This window comes from Alosa sapidissima, chromosome 7 (genome assembly GCF_018492685.1).
Source record: "Alosa sapidissima isolate fAloSap1 chromosome 7, fAloSap1.pri, whole genome shotgun sequence".
NCBI classification, from domain to species: Eukaryota; Metazoa; Chordata; class Actinopteri; order Clupeiformes; family Clupeidae; genus Alosa; species Alosa sapidissima.
This window is the reverse complement of record NC_055963.1, coordinates 33306830-33332651: the sequence shown is the minus strand read 5'-3', so window position 1 is coordinate 33332651 and position 25822 is coordinate 33306830. Positions and strand designations below refer to the sequence as shown.

The following is a 25822-nucleotide window of genomic DNA, read 5'->3' as shown; positions in this document are numbered from 1 at the left end:
TCCTCCTTCCCATTAGACAGCTAAACTGTGATTTATACTCTGGGTTGTTTTCAGTTGCAAAAGTGAGTGGAGTCCAGTGAGTTTTAGTACTGGCAATATAATCTGAGACTGGTCAGTAAGACTTGGCTGTAATGTTGGGGAGAACGGTAATGTTGCACCATTGATACTTTAAGCAGTGCCACTGGCACTGAACCCCACAGCAAAAAAAAAAATTAAAAAAAATGTGCTTGCGGAGGCAGAGATTGGGTCTGCCTGTCGCCATGTTGAGAAGAAAAACACAAATGGATTTTTTCTCCTTCAAAATGATTTCTGGGCCATACATTTTTCATCTGAACCTCTGAACCTCAATATTCACATAAATGGAGTTCCTATAAAACTTAATTAAACATTTTCTATGGTCTCCACAGAGCAATCCCACAAGACATACCAATATAAGAGGAGAAAAGGCTGAGACCGATTATGCTGTTGCCTAGCAACACTTGCACAAAATTTGAAACGATTTAGTGGCCCCATACTGGTTTATCGGGGGTTATGTGCTTTCGTTTGCAGAGCACATACGGTATGTACACACCGTCCGGCTGATAGTGTTGTCGATGGCATGGCAGGTTATGTCACTCCTGTCTTCCTTTGCTTCCTTCGTCTTTCTGCAACCTTGCCCGCCGTGGGGTGCTGTATGGCGACGGTGGAGATGTCATGAAGGTAGGTCAGTGAGTTTGCTATTTGGAACAGTGAAATATGGTGCATCATGAGAGGAAAAAGGGGACAAAACCACAAGGCTAATACAGCAGATGGGCTTTGCATATTGCATTGACACAAGATCATGGCCAAGAAAACAACCACCACCACCAAAACACACACACACACACACATGCACATTGTGGGGGAAGAAGTGATGGCACACATAATCTGACAAATGACTGAGATGATGAGAAAGTCTTCATGTTAAGACCCGTGTAGCACGAGTGACGTTTTTGTCCACCTTCCCCCATAATAACTGGATCATCTGTTAATGCATGTGATTAGTGTGTGGGAATGCAGTTGACTCGAGCACCCACTCCAAACTCACTGAGGCCATCCCAGGCTTTTGACAAGAAGTAGCGACACAGGACAATAAATATTTGCACACCTATGGCGCCTCGCGTGTAGCCTATTTAAAGGTGCAAATGAGCTGTGCTTCCTTTATTCACTTGTACACACTCCCCCCTTCTTTTTTTGTTGCTGATCTCTGGTCGACCAAATTAGGAGTTTGCCTGCATTCACATCATTGCATTATGCAGGAAAATGGAAATCTGTTCAGATCTGTTCAGTTTTTCCTCCCCTCTATTTTAGAAGAAAACAAGTCAGCAATAATATGAATAAATGATGTGGATTGCTCATTATTAGCATATTAATGAATGATGTTAATCAGTTTATTCGTAATCCTAACAGAGAATCAGGGAAATGGTATACCCCTGTATATTTAGGATGTATGATGCAAACATTGCGTCTGTCTCGTCTACCAGGACACGATGTGTGTGTGTGTGTGTGTCTGTGTGTGTCTGTGTGTGTGTTAGTATGTTCATTTGATGTTTTGAGATTAATAAAGGCAAGCACATTTTATAATCTCCCCCTCCTCAGCCAATTTCTCACGGTAGCTGTAGAAAAATCCTTTAAGCGGCTCCATCTCAGTGTTCTTAAAAAGCTCATGTTTATGTCTGAAGCGCCATCAGAAAAGCCCCCGTATGGGCACTTGGCTGTTAGATTTTTGGTGACCGTGGATTCAGTGGAAGTGTGATTGAAATCACAGTGATCACAATAAAATGTGATACACGCATACATTTTTCTTTCCTCCGGGAGGTATATACTTTAGTTAATAAAGCAAGAGAGGAGAGGCAGAGCTCAGAGTGTTCATGCTTAGGTTGATGTTAAATCACTCTTCACTCCATTGGCTGTAAAACAATCTCAGAGTTTAGGCAGCAAATGGACCAGAGTTCACCCTTTAATTATGTCACCAGTGACCGTGCCACCAGCCAGCCACGCGCTCCCTTGCAGTTCCATGGCAGGTGCATAAATCCATGGCATGTTTCTCACAGCCCTATGTCCAGAGGGAGAGGGAACCAGATGGGAATTTAAATGTTAAGTTTTATGTTGTATCATTAGTAGGTTAGTTCACCCCTCGTTGCTTCTCCATCTGGTGCCATTTCAGCTTCGCACCAAGAGCAGTGGTGAGATGCAAGGGAGAAAAAAAAGAGAAAGATTCGCACTGTAGGCTATCGCGCTGACCCCCAACGCAACAACGCTCCCATCTAATTAAATAAGCCATGCGCCTGTCATATCCTCTGCTTCTTGGCAAAATGGAAGGAGCAGCCATCCCCAGCCATAGTGTGAGGCTGTAGCATTTCTGACATTAATCTCCCCAATTTCTCTGCAAATTCCACATGGCTCTTTGATGGTGGTTAAGCAAATCATATTATCCCTTGCCACTATAACTTGTTCTTTTTACTGACAATAAAATACCTTGCATTAAATATATACAGAGTATACAGCACCTAGCACAGAAATGGTATTGGAATTGTCTCCTTTCTCCTTGTAGGTTTCAGAATAATGGAAACTGAAGGAGGTTAGGTTCCCTTGGTAACCTTTGAAAAGAGCCGCTGGGATGTGGAACAGAAAGAGGACAACCTTTTCTTGATAACTTCAATGCCATTCAAAAGAGAATCGCTCATTTTCTCACCAAGACAATGGTACATCCAATGAGAGACCATCTCCCTCATAGTTTCCAATCAATAAAAAAGCAACATTTTTATCTGAAACAACAAATATTTCCCAGAAACAGTGATTGTTGTTGCATCTTGCATAATCTTATTTTGGTTTTCTATACAATAATATGTTTACTCAAGAAAGGTACTCAGACACTAAGTGTACCTTTGGGGTGTTTTGATAATTGTTAATATTGTAGTTGAAACGAAATTTTGGGTCTATGAAAATACGTGACAATAAACGTATAAGAAATATTGAAACCACAAACCTATATCGGGTATTGTAGGTGAATATGTCAATCGACTATACATGTATGTGTGTGCATGTGCGTATTGGTGTGTACTTCAGGGCGGGAGTGGGGGGGTCGACTTTCAGATGACATTGACGCTATGTAGATGGGAGTAGGGAATTGTGCTCCCTGTAACGCTGCTGCTTGTTGATGTTAGACAGTCGCGCAGGGCGAAGCTGGTTCTTCTCGTGTAGATCCAGCCAAGACCTCAGCACCACTGGCCCCTGGACAGCTCCCCGCAGCGAGACACTTGCGCGCCATCCCTCAGGACTGTTTTGTTCCAAGTCTTTTAATGGAAAGAAAATATATTTATGTCCCAAGTAACACTGGAAGTTTACAACTTTGGGGGGAATCTACGGATACCTCATTGCACAATTCGTGGAAGCCAACCAAACCCCACTGGCAGAGATCAAAAATTCGTTGTAAGTAAATGGGTTTTTGTTTTCGATTTGGACTGAAGCTGGAAGTTGCGACGCAAGGTATTCAAGTCAGTATATAAGTTCAGCATTGCTTTGAAGTATGATGATTGAAGGAAAACGGTCGGAAATGGTGGTAGTTGTGGTTCGCGATATTGTATGCACAATTACAGAATGTAAAGAGACTATTAAAGATTTACTGCTGAATGTCTGGCGCTCCGCAGTTGAAGCGGATCCATGCAGCCTGGTGCGTAAAGCTTGCGCTCTGGGCATTCCTTTGTCTCACTCGATATAATTGTTTTAGCATTTGAACACATTGCAGTCTTCCATATGCAAAAACATTTGCACACAACGATTGGTATGCATTTAAAGATAACAATATTTTGTGATGAATCGCACTTTATGATTATTTGCATGCGACATAGGGACGAATCATGTTTTTGCTTCTAAATGCGCGGAACGGAATGATTCAGCGTGCACATTTGTCATAAAGTTTTGACACCGATGTTGATTTTTCACTTGGCGTTAAAACAATTGATGGAATCAGTTCTCTTGAAGACATTCTGTGTGAGCAAAATATTATTTGTTGATTATAAATAGCAAAAGCTGGCGATCGGCTCTCTCCCTCTGTCTGTTATGTATGTTTTTGGCAAAAAACTCTTTTCTCAGGAGTAAGATGAGATTGGCTATATTGCTCATGTGTGCAAGAGAAAATTGACGGTCACAGTCTTTACAAATGGTCTGTCAATAAAATCTAAGACGTTTGATTGCAAATCCCACCCATGAAAGGACCGACTGTCTTCCAAGTATTTAGGATCTATTCCTCAGAACACCAGCCCTGTCGGGTAGAACTGTATGTATAGCTTGTCACTCGTTTTTTTTGAAGAGTGGATACTCTGTCAATAAACTAAGGGTTTAATTGTCTTGTTTTAGGTTAACGGCAACCGACGAGCTGTCTCACGGTGCGGTTTTCAATCTGTCAAAACAGTTGGTTGAAAGGTTTGGTCTTAAACCGCGAAGCTGCTGTCTACGTGGACTGGTGCTGAAATCTCACGTCCAGCTGCCAGGACCTCTGCCAAAACCAGAGAAATGGCGACAAATGGCACCAAAGCCTCAGATGGCCAAGTTGTGACGGAATTGAACGAAGTATCAACTAGTGATAAGACAAATACGGCGGAGGCGAAAGACGAGAAGAAATCGGATATCCCTGCTCGAGAAACATGGGGAGGGAAATTTGATTTCTTATTATCGTGCGTTGGCTATGCCATTGGATTGGGAAACGTTTGGAGATTTCCTTACCTTTGTGGCAAAAATGGTGGAGGTGAATATGTTTTTATGTGTTTTTTGGTAAAAGCATACTTGATGACTATAAATGTTTTGTTTGCTTTTATTCATGTGTAGGATACGAACCAATGTTTATTGTTTGTCTGCCAGTGTGTAATCAGGATCTCTTCTGTGTCAGAGTAATTTTTGCTGAGGCAGTCTCATGTCATGCTAAATGTATTGCTCATTTCTACTCTCACTGACGTGTAATTCATCTGTTTACGCAGGAGCCTTCTTGATCCCTTATTTTTTAACGCTCATTTTTGCGGGAATGCCTTTGTTTCTTTTGGAATGCTCTCTTGGTCAATACACATCGATTGGTGGACTTGGAGTATGGAAGCTTGCTCCAATGTTCAAAGGTACAAAATATTTTTGTGGTAATATTGGTCACAGTTGCACAGCATAAGTTGTATGGAATGCAGTCCATTATGTTGTGCATCATTCAGAGAGAAAAATCAACAGCACAGTGCTTTGTAAAATATATTGCAGCCTATATAACCGGTCCTTTTCAAATCGCAGGTGTTGGCCTTGCAGCTGCAGTGCTTTCATTCTGGCTAAACATATACTACATCGTAATCATATCCTGGGCCTTGTACTATCTATACAACTCTTTCACTACTGTAAGTTTGTGATGCAAAACCCTCCACACAATCCAAACATCTGTTTCAAGAAATTGTGAAAACAAATAGACAAACTCCATTTGTTTAAATATTAAAGTTTCCATGCATCTCTCTCATACAGGACCTGCCATGGCAATCTTGCAATAATCAATGGAATACTGACAAGTGTTACACCAACTACAGCATTGTAGACACAGCCAACCTAACCAGTGCTGTTGTGGAGTTTTGGGAGTAAGACCTTTAACATATAATCTCTTTCCAAAGCAAAACAGCAATACATGATCACCTGCAGAAAATAAGTAAAAGGGGACAAAACATAGACAGGAAACAAAAGTCACAGTTTCTCTGGTGTCTCTGCCCTTTGATCTCTTTCAACAGACGCAACATGCATCAGCTAACTGATGGCTTGGAAAAACCAGGACAGATCAGAGTGCCACTGGCTATCACACTGGCCATCGCCTGGGTGCTTGTGTACTTCTGCATCTGGAAAGGTGTCAGTTGGACTGGAAAGGTAATGGGGGTGGATGGGTGGGGGGGGGGGGGGGGGGGGGTTGGCCTGTGTGTGCGCAGTTGCGCGCCAGCTTGGCATGGTATGGGTGACGGTTATGCAATATTAATCCATCTTGTATTACCTCATGAATTATTCACGCCACCCCGAGAATCATAAGACAATCTGTCATAGTCCTGTTCTTACTGGTGTCTCAATTATAACATCTCATCGTTGCCCACACAATGATTTTTTACAAATCGTCCTCAATTTTATCCTTCATTTTTATGCCTCAATTTGAAGGTGTATAAGCCAAACATTTCCTGAAGTCAGTGGAATATAATATGAACATATTTGTTTGAATGGCCTCATTAACTGCAGTTGAAGTTGAAGGCCTCTGAGCTTGCCTTGCATATGGTTTCACCCACTCAAATGTACATCACATGCAAGGATGATTAAAAAGCTAATCAAGAAGCAGCGTGGTATGATTAGTAATTAAGAGCCTTAATGGAAGTGTTCCTGAGCACTAACCAGGTGATTGTGCTTTGGCAGGTGGTGTACTTCTCGGCCACGTACCCATACTTCATGCTCTTCATCCTCTTCTGCCGTGGCATCACTCTGCCCGGGGCCACGGATGGCATACTGTTTTACATAACGCCAGATTTTGAAAAACTCAAAGAGTCCGAGGTGAGGCTAGTTTCAAAACCCCTGATACAGATGAAAGAAGGAAAAAAAAACATTCAACAGTAGTGGTCAGAGGTCTTTTTCTTAAATAAATTGCCTCACCTGTTTCTACTTATCTTATTTCTAAACCAGGTGTGGCTTGATGCAGCCACTCAGATTTTCTTCTCTTATGGTTTGGGTCTGGGCTCACTGATCGCCCTTGGGAGCTACAACCCATTCAATAACAATGTTTACAGGTATGTAGTCACAGAGATGAACACATGCAGTGTAAAGGTTCAATAACAATGTTTACAGGTACGTAGTCACAGAGTTGAACACACACAGCTGAAAGGTTCAATAAAAATGCTTACAGGTGCTTAGTCACAGAATGGAACACACACTGTTAAAAGGTTCAATATCAATGTTTACAGTTGCTTAGTCACAGAGTTGAACACACACAGTTTAAAGGTTCAATGATAATGTTAACAGCTATAGCCTGTAAACAGTTGAGCACCCACAGGTAAGGTAGTGGTAGTTACAAGATATTTAACTTGACAGAGTAGAACGAAATACGAAATGACTCTGCTGGACAGGACCTTAAAAATCAAAGAAGACATTAATTGGTGTTACAGAATCGTTACTTTGATGGAAGACTTGCTGACACAAAATCATTATCATGCCAGGGTTGCCTTGAGTGCAGGGTGCAGAATGTATCATTTGAACACCTAATTAAGAGTGTTTATCAACGTAAAAGGTTTTTTAAGAGTTTAGTGTTCTTTACAGATTAATATTCAACAGCATCTGCATATTTGTACAAAATGTTGCATTGTTGATGACTTGTGAAATAGTGCAAGATAGAAGTCACATCTTTCACTGATTATGAACCCTGGTTCTTTTTCCACTTGCAGGGACTCCATCATTGTGTGTTGTATCAACTCCTGCACAAGCATGTTTGCTGGACTGGTCATTTTCTCCATTGTTGGATTCATGGCCAACGTCACTAAGAGATCAATAGCTGATGTAGCTGCTTCAGGTGACCAAACCCCTTTGTGCCTCTATGACCCTATTGTCCCCCAAGAGACCAGTCTGGCTGAGACCAGTAACCAGTTTGTGACCACCTTGGCTGAAAAATGGATAGAACAAAAATACATAACCTAAAATGCATGTTTTCTCATTTAGCATCTATCCTCATCAGTAGGAAAAATGTGTCTGCAGCAGGCATCTTGACGGCTGAGAGGGAGAGTGATCATCACTGACAAAAGTTCTTCTCTGCAGGTCCGGGGCTGGCGTTCCTGGCTTACCCAGAAGCTGTGACCCAACTGCCTATTTCTCCACTGTGGGCCATTTTGTTCTTCTCCATGCTCCTCATGCTTGGGATTGACAGTCAGGTAAGGATGTGGAAAATGTATGCATGCTCTGTCCCAGAAACATGAGCACATACACTTCTGCTCATTTCCATTTGTGCCTGGAAGATGATCATCACAGCACCTCTGCTGGTCAGTGGAGGAATTGCACCCAAGCCGTTTACGTCTTCTCAAATCACCTCAATTAGCCCCCCAGAGCCCTTGGCCACTATGAATCAATTCATTTGTTCATTTCTTCATCTTGCTCATTCTCACTATTAATTATCTCACTGAAAGTAGAATATGTACGTCGTCTAAAGGCCAGAGTTCACATAACAGTTGTAACAGCTTCAGCCATCAGTTGACATTACTTGGCTGAGAGCATTTTTTAATGTGTACATGGGTAAAATGGTCACATTAAACATATGGTTACATACGTACATATGGTTATGTTTTAGATATCCAACTTCCATCTGCAATCAGATGGTGAACTAAAAACAGAGGAGCAGGAAAAAAGGCAGACTTATATATTGACAATATATTTTACAGTACAACACCGTAAAACACTCTGACCCTTTTGTTCATGTGAATTATGTGATAAAATGGTTATCCTTAGAGTTTCAGATAGTCAGTGATAAAATGGTTATCCTTAGAGTTTCACATAGTGATAAAATGGTTATCCTTAGAGTTTCACATAGTCAGTGATAAAATGGCACAAACATTCAGACCAATGAGACTTTTCCTGCCTCTGAATGATCTCATACTGATCACCCAGGTTATGACCCATTAATCCATTGATTAACGGGTCATACAAGGTAATATTTTGACCATTATAGTTTGGTCAATAGTAATGTGACGTTTGTGTAATATATGTGTATTCATTTGGTGCCAATGTGATCACTGGCCTTATGTATGCGATACAGAATGGCCCCAATGCATTTATGGCAATTCCATGCTGTTTGGGTAGCCAGGTGGCTAATATACTACACATTTGTAAATGTAGTTTAGGGCAGACAATGGAAGTGTTATGCAAGGACAGTATAAATCTTGTCAAGTAGACATTAGATTTGAAATGATATAGCTAGCTGTTCCTCAGCCACCGCATCTTATGGCTTATGTCTGTCTCGCAGTCAGCAGAGACTTAATCAGTAGAACGATGACAGAGAGAGAGTCTAAGCTACCGTGACAGGTTAGTAATGGATGAACGTTTACTTAGACATTTAGAAATGGGTCACTCTGGTTGTGTCTTCATTGTTTGGTTGTGCAACCCATGAGTCTCACATTGTGCACTGCGGTGGATGGGGTGTCATTAGCTGTGGCTGTGTGTGCACAGTATCTCTGCAGGAGATAAGACCAACTGTACGAGCCATTTTACAGAGCCTTGCTAAATGCCAGTGCTCATTTCTGCTGGCTAATCTCTCTCAAAAAGGTGGCATTTAAAAATACGATTTGTGAGATGAACAGCTTTCGATTGCCCTACATATCTTGTATGAGCAAGTATTAGACCACAACTCTGCATCTGGGTAATAATCAACAAATCGAAGAAGAAAAAACCTTGGGGTAATCAGCTGTTTTCATTGGGAATTATCTATCAAAATGATACCGAAAATACCATTTGTTCATTTAATTTATCTGATTCTGTATTGACGTCTCATAAACTATACCCACAGCAAAGACTGCACCATGGCAACACAAAACAGATATGATTTTTTTCAGAAAAAGTAAGATTTGAATCAGGTAGAGAGGAGTATTTTCAGGGGTATCTCTGGCACACGGTAATGAAACAACATTTCAGTCTCCAGCACGTGTGTGATCATGTAACACAAACACCCTTTGATTTGATTCCCTTTGACATCCAGTGAAGGCGAGGAGAGATTGAGATGGACGAGAGATGTGGCACTAGCCTCCAAAAGAGAGCACTTATATAATAGCACTGTGCCCATCTCGTGATAAGTTGTCGTATCTGAATTTGTCCTGTCAGACAGCCTTGTGTATTTATTTATTATTATCGTTGCTGTTTATATATTTATTTGACTTTTTATGTGTGTTTTTTTGGGACTCTAGTTCTGTACCGTTGAGGGTTTCATCACTGCTCTGGTGGATGAGTTTCCCAGGCACCTGAGGAAACGGCGGGAGATCTTCATCGCCTGCGTCTGCATCGTGTCCTACATCATTGGCCTGTCCAACATCACACAGGTGAACCTACTCTATGGAGACCACAGTAACAAAATGGACCCATACCTTTATTGACTTAATCATTTTTACACAAAACTGCCTGCTGGCAATAAAAAAACCTGTTCCTGTTCCCTGTTACTCACATCCACATTTTTGTCATCTCTGTCTACAATGAATATATAATGGAATGAATACAGTGTACAGTGTACAAAAAGGTTATTCTTTTTTCCCCATTACCACATACATATAGTTTGTTTTTAGTAAGTGATGTCTTATTTCTTGTTTGCAGGGAGGCCTCTATGTGTTCAAGCTATTTGACTACTACTCTGCCAGTGGGATGTGCCTGCTTTTCCTGGTCTTCTTTGAGTGTATCTCCATCTCCTGGCTCTATGGTGGGTACCTCTACTACAAACGTACCCTGATACATCTGGCTAACACAGCTACTGACCAAAAATGACCTCTTAAATATCCCTTTCAATAAAATATCTTTCTAACTCACTAAAAATAGGCATTTGCCTGTACGCATTTCACAGATAGACACCATGGACCACTGACTTATATGGTGCAAAATGATTAATTATTGGTAAATCTAAGAGAACAACAATTAGATGTAGAAAAGAAAGAAGATTATGAAGAAAATGTACAGTAAGAACTGTAGGCCTACCACAGCTTTTTTTTTTAATCTCTGTTGTCTCTCATTACACAGGTGCAAACAAGTTCTATGACAATATTGAGGAGATGATCGGCTACAAACCCTGCATATGGTGGAAGTTGTGTTGGATGTTCTTCACACCCCTCATCGTTGCTGTGAGTACACCTCTCTGGACTTTTCCTTCTGGGAACAAATTTGGGAAAGATCCACGACACTGTGCTTATCAAGAAGACTCAGTATGTTTGAGGAGGGTGATACCTTAAAATAGGCATACTACTTTTCCATACTGAGGGTAGATGAGGGTAGAGAGGATGTAGAGGCAGATGGCTCTTTGAGAAGTGGGCTGATTTTGGATTAGCCAGCCCACTGTAAAGATCTGTGCATGTGTGTCTTTTTGGAAGAAATGTCATGAGATGGGCGAAAAAACAAATGTCATACTCCTCTGGGCGAAATGTGACTGCGGTCTAGTGTAGACAGGATTCCAAAATCTATTACCACAAAGCCAGCCAGTCAGCAGGAAACACTGAGTTAAATGGATTCGCTGAAAGGATCTTAAAAATATCATCTTGTAGACTTATAAGCTTTTTCATACAGGGACAAATATTTTCTTGCTCCCTTATAGTATATGGGGACACATTTTTCTTATTTACTTGCCATACGATTTATAGTGCCCTCGTTTCCCCCAGTGATATTGCATTTTTGTTGCCACACCGCTGTGTAGAAAGTCCTTATAAAATGCCCTTGTAAAATGGTGTTTGGAGATTTACTAAGCCTTCTTTTCTCCATGGCCTTAATGGACCAATATTCACATGTGACCTAATGAATTAATACACACAGTAGCAAGCTTGCAATTCCTATTTTCATCCATAAGCCTTCTCCAACTTTCTCAATTATTTTTGTCTGATTCCTATTACGCTACTATACTGAGTTTGTGCTTTTGTTGTGTACTTCCTATTGTCAAGCACACATGCAATCTGATGAATAATCATTCATATTCTACAGTAATTTACTCACCAATGGTTGTACTGTATGTGGGATGAGATTGTGCAGATTAATTACATTGAAATAACTCTACATGGTCACCACCTCCTGTTTCAATTTCAGCCATCTTTATTGTGGCTGTGTTGTTATATTACTTTTACTACAGTATATGGCTTGTGCAGCAGTTTTTGCATAACTGTAATTGTGCTCTATGTACAACTGTAATCACGCTCCATAAATTAAACGTGACTTGACTTCAATTCTTCCAGGGAGTGTTCCTGTTCAGCGCTGTTCAGATGGTGCCCCTGACCATGGGTGATTACGTGTTCCCGGGCTGGGGCCAGGGAGTTGGTTGGCTCATGGCTCTGTCCTCCATGCTCCTCATTCCTGGATACATGGTCTACATGTTCCTCGGCCTCAAGGGCACTTACAAGGAGGTGAGGAAGCTTAGGGTTCACGACAGTGAATACATTCACACACCTATCATCTAATTATTGTTTTTACTATTGTTCATTCTATATTTGCATTATTGTTAACACCCACATCTTTCTTTAGTGGTCTTATTGGTTATATTACTCTTAATCTATCAATCTATCTATAATCTATCTGTCATGCAAATAAAGCAACTCTGTACTCTGTAATCTGCAAAGACTGTAGACAAAACCCTTCTGCGTCCCGTTATGGGATGAACTTACCCATTAAGTCCATTACTATGTGGGCCAACACATACAGCAATCAAAGTGGTGTGCCACTGAAGGCTTTAATGAGTCATATATTTAATGAGTACTGCATATAGAAAATGGTGGAAATAAAACCTTTTATTTGGCATTTAGGCATCAATCAATAATTTACTCTGAGTTTTGACTGACTTTAGAGAAAGACTAAGATTGATTTAGCAGAATATCAAATTATTGCCTGGGTAGCTGCAGCAGGCATCCAACAAAGACACTATTATGATGAGCCACTAAAGAGTTTAAAGAAATACAAATTGTTGGGTGTTTATTTTATTTAAATCCATATGCATGCACGCTAGTTCTTGTCTTGCATTCGTTTTGTGGGCCTTCCCCTCCTCCAGTAATCATTAAGGCTTTTTCTTTTTGGATGATAGTAAAAATCAATCATTTCTAGGGTTAGTCTAAACCTCGTTTCAGTAATAGTACAGAATAGAAGCCCTTGATTTATTTATGATAGTAAAATTGGAACCATATTTGTCAGCCATTAGAATACCAATTGCAGTTGCTATATGGCAGGCCTCTGAATTTTAGAAAGGACACATATTTTTTATTCCAAAAAACGTCTAACTTCACAGATACAATTAACTTAATATTCAATTCAATTAACTGATAAGGACTATATTTACAAACAGTTGAAGTACTCTGCACTGTTAATTACTTGCACAGATGTTTTGATTCCTATACAGCTTTCAGTCCTCGTAAACCATCTAAACGTGTGTTTGTGTGTGTGTATGTATGCCTCTGTGTGTATCTGTGCGTGTGTGTGTTTGTGTGTGTGTGTGTGCATGTGTGCACTGATGCATATGTGTGTGTGCCTCTGTCTGTTGTACCCCCTCCAGCGTATCAGAATAATGCTTCAGCCACCTGCCGTGAAGCGGGCCCAGGTGAACGGTCCTGAGCAACAGCCAACCGAAGTCACTGTCACCACCACCACCACCACCACCACCACGGCCACCACTGCAGCCGCTGCCACAGCGGCCGCCACGCCTGCTGCCAACCCTGCCAGCCCGGCTCCTGCTACCAGCCCGACTGGCACCGCTGCTGCCACTGCCGCCAGCCCCACCGCTGCTGCCAGTCCGGCCGCCGCTGCCAGCCCCACCGCCACCAGCCCTGCCAACCCGAGCAATCCGACCAGCCCTGCCAACCCCGCAAGTCCCACCAACCCCACTAGTCCCACCAATCCTGCCAGTCCAGCCACCGCAGAGGCAAACCTCTAAAGACCTGTGAAGACACAGACACGTGCTGAGAGAGTGTGATCAAAGACGAACATTACAAAAAAGGACTTCCATGTTTATAATAGAATCACCTACCTCCAGGGGCCATACGTGATCAGTATAGTGATGAATTGCGTTGATTATCTCCTTTTTTTGTTTGTTTTTGTTTTGCATTTGTAAAACCTGCCCTGCCAGTGTAGCGTGTTTGCATTGGCACGTGTTACAAATGCAAAGCAACGAGTCAGTGTCCATGAAATATCCCACTCCGTATTAACTTTATCATCCTCTGCCTGGAGAGAATGGGAAAACGTGGTAAAAAAAAACTGTGATGTGAATTTAAAAAGCACAGAACTTTTTGCATAGCAATGCATTTGGGCCTACTTATGAAGTCAAGCACTATCTAAGGACCGCACAGTAGAGTAAAAGCACAGAGAAAACAGAAAATGAAAAGAAAAAAAAATCCATGAGAAAGTGGAAGAGATAAGACCAAAATAAGGGATCATACATAATAACACCAAGCCCTAATCCTAAATACTGGAGTCTATTACAGAAGGAAGCTCCTATTTGCATTTAGTCCACTTCACTCAGAAAGTATGAAGCACAAAGACAAAAAAAATTAATTGCAGAAGCCCTTGGGTGACCCACTATCTGTTGTTTAATATGTTTTCAGAGACTGTTACTGTTTTATTTTCCTTTAGGGAGAAAAAAAGAGCTCGTATGCGATCGAGATGTTTTTAGACTTCTTTTTCGGCTGTTTTGTACTATAAGTGTTGTGATCAAGGACCAAATCATAGACAGACACAAGCAAAAACCTACCTATGCCATGCGGTGTGTAGTCATCAAAGCACAGGGTAAATCATATTTCATAATCGTAAATACAGATACAGGGTGAGATAGAAAAAAAATACGTATGATACCAGAACTTAAAGCACAGCTGGCGATGGAGCGGATCCAGACCAAGTTTGGGCCGGGTCTGTCCCTGAGACGGCCACCATCTAGACTCTGACTATCAAAGTGAAAAAAGGAAAAAATGCTGAGCAGTCAGCCCTGTTTACGTATGCCTGTCTCCTCAGGACCATGTGGACTAAGATACAAATATCTCCTGACAGTAGCAGCTCTATAAGGAGACAAGGCCTTACGCCACAGTCAAAGAAAAATAAACAAACAAACAAAAACTACCCCAATGATTTACCAATATTTTGCGTTTAAGTGAAACTGTGTATAATGTTAAGTATGAATCAGGCAATTCTGTCATTGGTTGATTGACAGCAGTTTACACGTTGGTTAGCTGTTCCTGTATCTGACACTGTACTGAGAAGCAAAAGCACAAAGCTTTAATGTGACGGACAACTCCCATGGTGTGTTTGGACGGTGATAGTTTGCTTCTTCGGCAGCTAGTGCGTGCGTGAAAAGCATTTAGTCTAATGAAATGTGTTTACTCTGAGGAGCTGAACCACTACATGAGATGTGAAACATGTCCTGTGAATTTTGTATAAAGTTAACAACCACAGTTTTCTCTAGAGCTTTGTTGTAAAACTGTACTGTGTGAAACACGTATCTGTGAATGTTTGTAATCCATTGGAAGTTACTGTCTAAATGTTGAAGAGTTTTAAAGGAATTGCTGTTTTCTGCAATAATATTTTGATCTCAGAAACTAAAGCACATATCTTACAGAATTATAAGAAGTGGCAATGATTATAAAAATGTTGATTAATATACAAATAGAAACTATGTCTAGTAAGAAATAATATTGTTTTGTATATTTTTAACTGTTTCACTGCCTACAACATAATATATACAGGATATGTATTAATGGTGTGATATGATAAAGCACGATTGTCATGTTGTACAAAAATACAAAAATATGAAAAATAAAGATTCTACAAAACATTTCTTTCTGCTTGTGTGGTTGTTATTGTATTCTATATCATGTGGAATCAAAATTCCATTTATTCCATATCACTGAAGGTGAAAGTAATGTATCTGTTTTTACATTACATCTTACGTACACCATGCGCGTCACGCCTTACCATGTCACCATGTACATCATGTACTTCACATATGAGGTGTTCAAGTCTAGTCATGAGGGCTTCAAGTCTAGCCCTTCAGAATTTGCCATGCAATTTCAGAATGCATACATTAACACTAGGAAGATTGGGCTTTGCAAAGTGAGCATTGCTTCCATTGTATGTCATCATACACACATGCATCAATTGATTAAACATGAGAAATGCATGCTGTTGGGCAGAATATTTTATTCACTAATGCTGTGGAAAATTAAACAATATGCACAGACAGAGAGAAACAAAAATTGTACTCATAAAAGTATCACGAATCCAGAGCCCAACGAGTTCTTTCTAGCCATGTCGCTGAGAGTGACAAAGAACACACTGGAAGCAAAGGTATCAGAGACAAAAAGAAGAGGACACTGCCTAGTATTTAGCATTTCTTTGCACACTTGGTGAAGTCCCTATTTTTAAAGTTCAGAATGGCTCACAGTGTGGCCGGGGGAGAGGGCACAGGAAGAGCAAACTGCTGATCCATGATGCTTTGCTGTAAGGCAGACAGAGGATGGCAGCTCCTGAATTCACACTGCGCCCCAGCACTGGAAAAATCCATTCACCATCTCTGCACCCCTTTCCCTTTTTGAAAAACACAAAAACCTCAAGGAGGAGCTTTCTTGCTATATTAGCCAGCTACTGTATCTGCTTGTACATCAAATAAAACAAAGCAAGCGAACAGTTATGTAATGCCAGCACGCTTTCAATAAGTTTTGCGTAATAGTTATAATGTGAAGTTAATAGAATTTAATTAGCAACAACACTAAACCCTGGCGAACATTTCCCAGGGCCAGTTCACGGCTTTTGCCCTTTATCAACACGTCACTGTCGACAGAGCGACACACAATCACATTTTACCTCCATTTCCTCACATCCTATGACACAGCAAATTCATTTCTCCAGGCTGGAGATGTGAGAGAGGGGGCAATCAGACTGCATCTCTGTCACATACCCAGAGCCTACAGCAGGCAACAGCAGCAGCAGCAGCAGCAGTGGTGACAAAGCTAGCTCCTCATCCAGTGACGCCTTGGTACTATGTGGGTCAGATAATGTCCAGTTCTGGCTCAGATGAGGGTCTGGTTTAGCATTTGTGGAGTTTGAAGCTAGCTTGATATGCTATGCTCTACCTGCTCAGCTGTTGAGAGATCACACTAGGAGGTAGCATTAGCAGCACAGCCAGATCCTGAGCCAGCTGAAGCTTATATGGAGCTTTCATTTCACTCCCTTCGAAGAACCCAGCACACACTTCCACACACAGATAGCAGCACATGACACACATCCTGCTCTGATCTGGCCAAAATTGTGGCCAGATATGCACTACAGTCAATGTAAAACTGGTGATATGGGTGCATGGGTAGATAGACAGGTAGATGGGTACAGCTGGGTATATGGGTACAGCTTGGCATAGGGTACACTGGGTTTATTGGGACACTGATTATATAGATAAATCTGGGTATATGGGGACACTGGGTGTATGGGGGCATTGGGTATATACTGTATATATATATAAATCTGGGTATATGGGGGCACTGGGTATATGGGGACACTGGGTGTATGGAGATACTGGGTGTATGGAGATACTGGGTGTATGGGGATACTGGGTGTATGGGGATACTGGATGTATGGGTACAACTGGGTACATGCCCTGCCTTACCAACCTCTTTCTGTCAGCTTGGAATGCTGGGAATGATAAGCATTCCTGTTTTTTTCTTTTGGGTTTCAGCATTTCCTTTTATTTCACAAACCCCCAGTGTTACATCTTAACCCCAATGCAAAGCCCCGTGAAATATGAACATTGAGTTGTTGTCCAGTGCACACACACACACACACACACACGCACACACACACACACACACACACACACACACACACGGGTGCATGCAGTCACCCACCAAGTGGAAACTTGAACATTAAAGCATTTAGGGTCTTATATTAAACTAACGTTTTGGTGAAGAAAAGGAGGAAGGAAAAAAAAGAAAAGATTTGGATTTCTATTCATTAGGCGCTTGTCCCCAGTGACCTTTCGTATGCCCTAGCCTGTCTTGCCGTTTGTCACAGCGTATAACATCTCGCTGTTGTGCCAAGGGCTTATTGAGGAGTCATAGTAGATTACGACTCGGACCAAAGGCTGCATGCAAATCAGCTCTTGTAAACAGGGAAGAGCGCACAGGCATGGAAAAATAGTAAAACGGGGATGAATGAGCAGCAAAATTAATGGTGGTTTTCACTCGTACTGACCTTTCTTAGGCTTAAAAAATGACAAAACCAACACAGATATTCCTCTAAGAGTAGAAAAACAAAAGAAAATGAGTAAGAAGGTGAAATTTACATATATGGCATTTTCAAAGGCCAGTTACAGATAACGTAAAACAGCACTGTGTTTTTTGTTTTGTCTTATGTGTTTTGATCTTCCACAACATGTGCACTTTTCATGTACATCTAATCATGAAGATGTGCAAGTCTGTGGCACCCTACTACGTACAGTACGCTATACAGTCTAGTATGATTAGCAGTGGAGCTTGAAGCCGGGGGAAAGTGTTGTGTTGGATGCTGAAATAATGTCAACATATGTCAACGTATATCTGAGCAAGGTTGTCAGCATTCCATGTGTGTTCTTGTGCGGTGTCTGACTCTGCGTGGATGTGCGTTCCCACACACACACCCACACACACACCCACCCACACACACACACACAGGGTGGACTATGAGACGCATTGACTTGGGGCCCTGGTGAGCTAGCGTGGGTCTAATGAGCAGTGTCAGGACTGCCAGTGAATACTCACTGTTCATTCCTTGGACGCCAGAGGCTTGCCATAAAATCAGCACAGTCATACACACACATACACACATACACACATACAAACACACGGAAGAGTCAGGTAAAGAGACAATGGTTAAAAAGAGCCTTTTCAGCATTGTTTGTAATCTGAAATGACCATTTATTATATGATGGATTTTTTGGGGTCACAAATAACCACAAACAGAGCACGCCTCTATTTTGATCAACATTAGAATGCATCCCTTAACACAGCCTTTTTCGTGGTCTCTAACCTAAGGGAGAACCACACCAGAATATTTACATTATTTCAGCTTGAGTACCACACTCACTCATTGCATGGTGCAATGCCATCGCGTGACCTAACTCATAACTAATTATGCAAATGTTCTTTTTACCACCCTAAATAGCCTAAACACACGTTCACACACACACACACACACACACACACACACACACACACACTCTGTCTCCTTTCGTCCATCTCTCTCTCTCCGTCACACACACACACACACACACACAGACACACAAATAACTCAACATGTGTGTAACAGCGTGTCCTACTGTAACCTACAAGTTGTGCCTTCGACCTTACACACACTCACACACACAAATGACCAAACATGTGTGTGCATGTGTTTGTACACATAATTAGCAACATTCTCTGAATGTGAGAGTAGCTTCTAAGCACACACACACACACAGACACACACACACACACAAACAAACAAACCCACACGCACACGTCTGCACATGACACTGATTAAAATGTATCAGGGGGGCCTTGGGGACATGGGCTCTGTGGGCTCAGCAGCAGCAGCAGCTGTAGCAGCAGTTGTATAGTATGGCTATAGTATGGGTATAGTAGCTGCATAACAGCGGTAGTAGCAGTGGTATAGTATGGGTATAGTATGGCTATAGTATGGCTATAGTAGCGGCATAGTAGCGGTATAGTAGCTGCATAACAGCGGTAGCAGCAGTGGTATAGTATGGGTATAGTATGGCTATAGTATGGGTATAGTATGGGTATAGTAGCGGCATAACAGCGGTAGTAGCAGTGGTATAGTATGGGTATAGTATGGCTATAGTAGCGGCATAACAGCGGTAGCAGCAGTGGTATAGTATGGGTATAGTATGGCTATAGTAGCGGCATAACAGCGGTAGTAGCAGTGGTATAGTATGGGTATGTAAGGGATAATGCCCAACGAGGTGTCCATTATCAGAAATAAATGGACGACGCGGAGGCGTCGGACGGTTGCTTCCGCGAAGTCCATTTATTTCTGATAATGGACGCATCGAAGGGCATTATCCCGTTTATACCATGGTCACTTACGAAATAAATAAATATGAAATCAATTATTAATACTAAATTAGTTCGTTTTTTTCAGCTGTTTACAGTTGATTCCATTGTTGCGAAGCCTGCCTCCAGGTTCAACCGTCGTCCTACTATCGTTGTTATAGTTACCATTCATAAGCATTGATATGGAACGGCGATTAAACCTTTTTTTACCAGATCTACTTCATAGGTGTAGTATATCACTTTTTAAACAACACCCTTTTCAACCTAGACCATGGTATAAAGTATGGGTATAGTATGGGTATAGTATGGGTATAGTAGCGGCATAACAGCGGTAGCAGCAGTGGTATAGTAGCGGTAGCTGTAAATCAGTGGTGCGATGCGGCCGGCTGAGATTCTTTCTATTCCTGACTGTCAGGACGGCTCAGTGCGGTGCTTGCAGACGGCCCAGGGTGACAGAGCCAGACCAGACCAGGGCACCCATCACCTCCTACCCCTGCTCGCCACTGCACTGACCCTCCTCGCCACTCCGCAGGCATGGCAGCAGATAGCAGGGATATGCACCCTGTGCCATTAACACCCAAATGCCAGCACCGCCGAACCCAAATCGGTGATACAGGCCAGGGGAATGTGGAGAGGGAGATGGAGGTGGAGATAGAGCTGGAGGAGGCGACCGTTGTCTCCATCTCTGATTATATGATGAGTGCTTTATTAATAGTGTGAAGGTTTGATTTGAAGCTGAAAAATTAGGTATTACAGACAGATGTGTGTTTGTAATTCATTGCTTTTAAAACAACACAAAATATGTATACTATTTGGAGATAGTAAAATGGTTAAAATGTTATAACAAATATATACAAACACATATTTCAAAAGAGCTTCTTTGTGAAATAGAGGCGGTCATTTTTATCAGTACAGGTGCAAGGAAAGAGTTAAAATGCTACTGGTGTCAAAGTTTGGTCCATTAAAAGTCTTAAAAGAGGCTTAATGAGCTGAGAGGCTAATGGCAAGGCTATTTTTGGGTTACACGTCTCTGAGTCACACATCTCTGCTTGGGGATGAAAGGTAGGCGGCGGATGGACAAACACCGTGAGTGGCCCAGCACTGCGATGCTCTGCTAAGCAAAACACCCACCAAAAAAAAAAAAAAAAAACCCCAACAGCAACAAAAAAGTTTGGTCCCTCAAACTGATGTATCTGAGAAAAATCCTGCAAAAACAGACACAGGGAGAGAGGGAGAGTGACATGAAAGATGCTTCTGTTCTGCTGCTGGCTGACGTGTTTTTTGGGGGAGACATGAAGAGAAAAGGCCATAGTGAGAGATGAGTGATAGGGAATAACATTCTTATTTCAGAATACCATATTCTGCCTGTTCTGCAATGACTTCTGAAATCCATTTTATGTGAGTGCTCAATTGTGAGCAACATTATTTATGGATATCTACTGGCACATAATAGTACTGCAAAACTGATATCAGATATGTGTAAACAATGGTGTGATTGGTCTAAAAGGGCAATTAAAAAAACACGGAAAGAGGAGAGGAGTGTGAGCAAATCCTTGGGCAAAATACTACACACACACCTCCCTCCCTCCACGCTGGCAACAGCAGAGAAAGTGTGACTCGTCAGACCGTATCACTGCCTCTCACAGACGAGTAGGCTATTGCGTATGGTCTGTGTGTGCAGGACTGTATCTGAAAACAGACACTGTCAGGTGTGATAAGGGTTCGTGCGTGGCAATCTGCTATGAAACCCTGCCCTGTCCGATTCCCCTCCGCCCAGCTGATGATGCCGCCTGCCCTCTCCCCTGCCCGCCCCACTCCTCCTGGCCCTCAGTGAACTCACTGCCTAATCCTCCTCTTGCCCCCCCCCCCCCCCTCTCTCCCTCTCTCTCACCCCCCCCCCCCCTCCCCCCTCCTCTGCCTCCTGTCTCACCTGAGTGTCCACACTGTAAAGGCCGAGGCGGGGGCACTGATATTTAGCACACTTGAAGACCCACACAGAACCAGGAAGCAGCTCTGTCATGCCATTTCGCCCCCGCAACTTTGTGGAAGGGAGACATGATCGAGCTGTAAAATGCTATTTCGTTCACTTGCTTCTCGCCGTGGAGAATGCTATGACAGCAATGACCCTACATTCTCTTTCCATTTCCACTATAATCCTCATGCAATGTCTTTATATATAGCCGTGCACTCCTGCTAATAGCAAACATAATGTTATGGCTTTAATTAAGCCCGCTACTCTGCTGTATGCCAGATATTTAATGACTCCTTCCTTCTGGGAGGGGGAACCAGCTCTCTTGAGAGGAAGCCACTGGAGTGTAAATGTCCTTTTCCCATTTTTTTGTTTTTTCCTTCCCCTCCCCCCACTCCACCTCTTCCTCTTGTGTGTCTCAGTGTGCATGCCTTACAGTGGCAAAAAAGCTCCAGTTGGGTTCATTTGGCTGTAGGGGAGATGCTTTACAGCACAAGCTCATTACTCCAATCCTGAGACGGGCCACGGACAGGCACAGGGTCTGCCTGACAGCGCCGTTTCATGCCGGCCGTTTCTCTCCGATTGGATGATCCCAAAACCTGGGTAAATGGAAACACGGAAAATACATGGCACCTTATGCCATGTGTCTCCTTCTCTGGCGTAGCCCTTTATGGAAACTAGTTGTATTTCCCAATAACAAACACACACATAAAAGAAGGCTGTCATTTGTTTGACTTAGACTTCATTTTGTATAATATTTGTTGTTTTTGTATATATATGTGTTCGGAAAGGAACGACTCATACCAGACATTCTGTCTATGAGTCAGGAGCTTCTCTTTCCTTTCATTTTGCACAATACTTCACCGTCTTGAGACATGAGACAGTTTCACATTTTTATTCAAGACAGTAATCAGAGGGGGAAAACCCGCCAAGGAAAGATGAAGGAGCGTGACTAAGTGTGCATGTGTATGTGTGTGTGTCTGTGCTTGTATACAAAGTGTGCGTGAATATGGCTGTATGTGTGTAAGTGCACGTTGGTGCATGTGTATGGGCCATGGCTGTGTGTGTGTATATATGTATACGTCAGTGCCTGCATGTATGTGTGTGTGTGTGTGTGTGTGTGTGTGTATGTATGTCAATGCCTGTGTGTGTATGTGTGTGTGTATGTGTCTGTGTGTGTGTGCGCGCGCATGCCTATTCCTTTGATGAGTAGCATGGTGAATGGGGAGGATTATGTAACATCTTTAGCACACATGCCTGAATGTGTGACTGCCAAAAGGGGCAAAGGAGATGAAGAGAGGAGAGAAAGAGAAAGAAAGAAAGAGAGACTGAGAGAGAGAGAGAGAGAATGAGAGAGAGAGAGAGAAGATGGACGCGAGTGGATAAGAGACACTGCTGCTCATATTGGCGTTGGGTCACTTTCTTATTAGGACTGCTCAGCCAAGCAGGGCTAACGGCCAGCCTAACAAGGCCAATAATGAGACATGAAAATGCCTCTTAGTGATGTTTGAGCGTTGCTCTGCTGCTGTACGCCTCTTCCGACCATCTCAACGCAGAGCTGCCTCCTCTGACAGTCCTCACAGCGTGAAACATGCAGGGATATTTTTGTCCCATTAAAACACACACAAAAAACTGTGTTTTTCCATAGAGATAGATACTTTCCTAATGATGCTCTGAACTAGATTCTGGAGTCGCCTCATCGTTTATTCTGTCTGCGCAATCTCCACGGTAACTCGACTCCACTAATCTGAGGGCTCTATTAATTGAGGTCTTGGCTGCAGTGAACACAGTTCAACACACACGTTGGTGCTGAGACACACCAGATAACACATGAAAGGGCCACTGGGCAAGGTCACAGCCGTTGTGAGCAAACACGTGGTGTGTGTGTGTGTGATGTGTATGATGTCCATGATGTGTATATTTAATTGCAATTCACAGTATAGGCGTCACTGTTGGGCCACCAATGGTCTACAAGGGGGTGGGGGTGGGGGTGGACACGCTGATTTTCGACAGGAAGGGTGTTTCGACTCAACTGTTCCAACACAATTTTACCAGCTGGGGGGGGGGGGGGGGGGTGCAAAATTGTGTGTTTTGCCTGAGGCACCACATGGGCTAGAACTGCCACTGTGTACATTAGGTGTACAAATGCTTCCTGCTGTAGAGCAGAAGGCAAAAAAGAGACTGCTGTGTTCTTACAGTAGGTTCTCTACTCTCCCAGGGCAATATCATTGATCATCTGATTTTCTAAGGCAACTCTGTGGATTAGCTTCTATGTATTAGCAGCAGTCACCTTACAGACCTCTCATAACAAACTGTTGTGCCATCTTTACAATTCAATATCAAGTAATAATGCATAAACAAAAAGTGACTACAGTGCATATACTATATTTACTTGATGATTCAAATCAGACTCACCAACACCCACACACACACACACACTCACTCACTCCTCCTCGTCTCCCTTACACACACACACACACACACACACACACACACATACACACACTTGGCAAAGGGTCCATGCAACATGCCGTCTGATGCTGAGAGAGGGTGACAGCCTCTGTGTCTGCACATGAGGAGAGAGTTATCGGGAGTGACCGCGTTGTCTCCTCTTTTTTCACAGAGGTTATGCCATTGCCAGCAGTAGGGCTGACAGAATGAATGAATCTCCAGTGCAGCCAGGACAAGTTCCTCATCGAGTCAGTCTTTCACACAGCACTTCACTGAATCTCATGCACACACCCAGACACAGACCCCAGACCTACAGTTTGAACAAAAAGAAGAAATACACCCAACACACACACACACACACAAGAAGAACCTATAAGAACATCAGCACCCTATTGCTGTTACAAAAGTGCATCCTGTGTTGTGATCACCCATGGCTTTGGGAAATGGCATGCTCAATAATCAGACATGTTAAGCTGTCGGTAGAGCTTGCATGATCTTGCCAGCGTGACTCCAACTGGCCCCAGAGCAACTGCCTCTGCCTTACTCCAATTGCTTATACGTTCTATTTTAAAATCCCTCCCCTTGGGATGCACACACACTCTCATCAGAGGTAGCGAGAGAGGGAAATAAGGTGGGAGAAAGAGAGAGAGAAGAGGGAGAGACAGAAGGAGAAAGAGAGATGGAGGGAGAGAGATGCTAGGAGAGAGAAGATGGAGAGACGGACAGAGAGAGAAAGAGGGAGAGGCAGAAGAAGATAGAAAGAGAGAGGGAAAGGGAGGCAGAGGGATGCTAATGCTAAAATAATCTAAAGGCAATTATGCAAATCCTGTGGCGCTCTCTCTCCCTCCTCTCCCTAATGATGAGATAGCAACGCTGCACGCTCTAATCTCACAGAGAGTGTTTGGAATTATGAAAATTAGGGGTACAGTGATCCGTATCAGTCATTTACACAAGCAGAGTGTCTGTCTACAGTATGCAGGCCCTGGCTCACACCTCAAAAGCCTTATACTATATAGCCACAGCACAAACACACCCCTCATAATGGATTGATTAGCCTCACAAAACCAATTTAATTAGTTGTGTGTATCACTGACTTGGCCCACATTTAGGCTTGGCTAATCCTTCTCCGAAACACTATATAGGGATTCTTGCTGAGGGTTTTGTTGCTTTTTCTTTTTCCCGTCTTGGGGTTATATTAAGAAATACTCGAGCATCCACAGTCACCCTGCTCCAGGCCCTGCTGAACCAGAGGCAAGTAGCCTGAGTTTCCTTTGACCCCGAAGTGTCGTTCTGATTTAGCGGCCTCCTAGCCGCGTCTGTGGCTGATGCGTGCGGATGCCCATGCTGAGAGAGTACCTGGTCGGTACCACTGGTCTGTGGATAACTGAGAAAATGAGGAAATCCTCTCACTAATCCTCAAAGAGTGGCCTGCTATTGCTCGGAAGGCTCGTCATGGTGATGGGCTGTTGTACTTTGCTTTGAAACGGCTCGGGGCTAATCTTCCCGAGGCTGCTGAGGTCTCTTTTGTTCGGCTGAAGACCGTTTGAGTCTGAGGAGTGATAAACGTCAATAGGACATAATCTTCATTTGCCTAATTAAAATGGGTCATTTTTGTGCCTGAAACAAAACG

General features: G+C 42.6%; 1 protein-coding gene across 2 annotated transcripts; it reads left to right on the top strand.

The window, feature by feature from the left end:
- The first annotated feature begins 600 nt into the window (after nt 1-600).
- Nucleotides 601-15526, top strand: slc6a1a (solute carrier family 6 member 1a). Of its 2 annotated transcripts, none has more exons than XM_042097617.1 (15): nt 601-699; nt 4378-4765; nt 4995-5126; nt 5287-5387; nt 5509-5618; nt 5766-5898; nt 6427-6561; nt 6691-6794; nt 7446-7570; nt 7813-7925; nt 9945-10076; nt 10345-10447; nt 10762-10862; nt 11958-12125; nt 13262-15526. In XM_042097617.1, the coding sequence occupies exons 2-15, from the start codon at nt 4534-4536 to the stop codon at nt 13637-13639; spliced, it is 2067 nt and encodes a 688-aa protein (XP_041953551.1). In that variant the 5' UTR covers nt 601-699; nt 4378-4533; the 3' UTR covers nt 13640-15526. The 2 variants fall into 2 exon arrangements, with proteins under 2 accessions (XP_041953551.1, XP_041953550.1); XM_042097616.1 differs by lacking the exon at nt 601-699 and adding an exon at nt 3157-3450.
- The last annotated feature ends 10296 nt before the right edge of the window (nt 15527-25822 follow it).

Coding starts and splice junctions, on each gene's coding strand:
- slc6a1a (XM_042097617.1), top strand. CDS start 4,534: ATGGCGACAAATGGCACCAAAGCCTCAGATGGCCAAGTTGTGACGGAA. Junction 5,127..5,286: donor GCTTGCTCCAATGTTCAAAG/GTACAAAATATT, acceptor TTCAAATCGCAG/GTGTTGGCCTTGCAGCTGCA. Junction 10,863..11,957: donor TCACACCCCTCATCGTTGCT/GTGAGTACACCT, acceptor CAATTCTTCCAG/GGAGTGTTCCTGTTCAGCGC.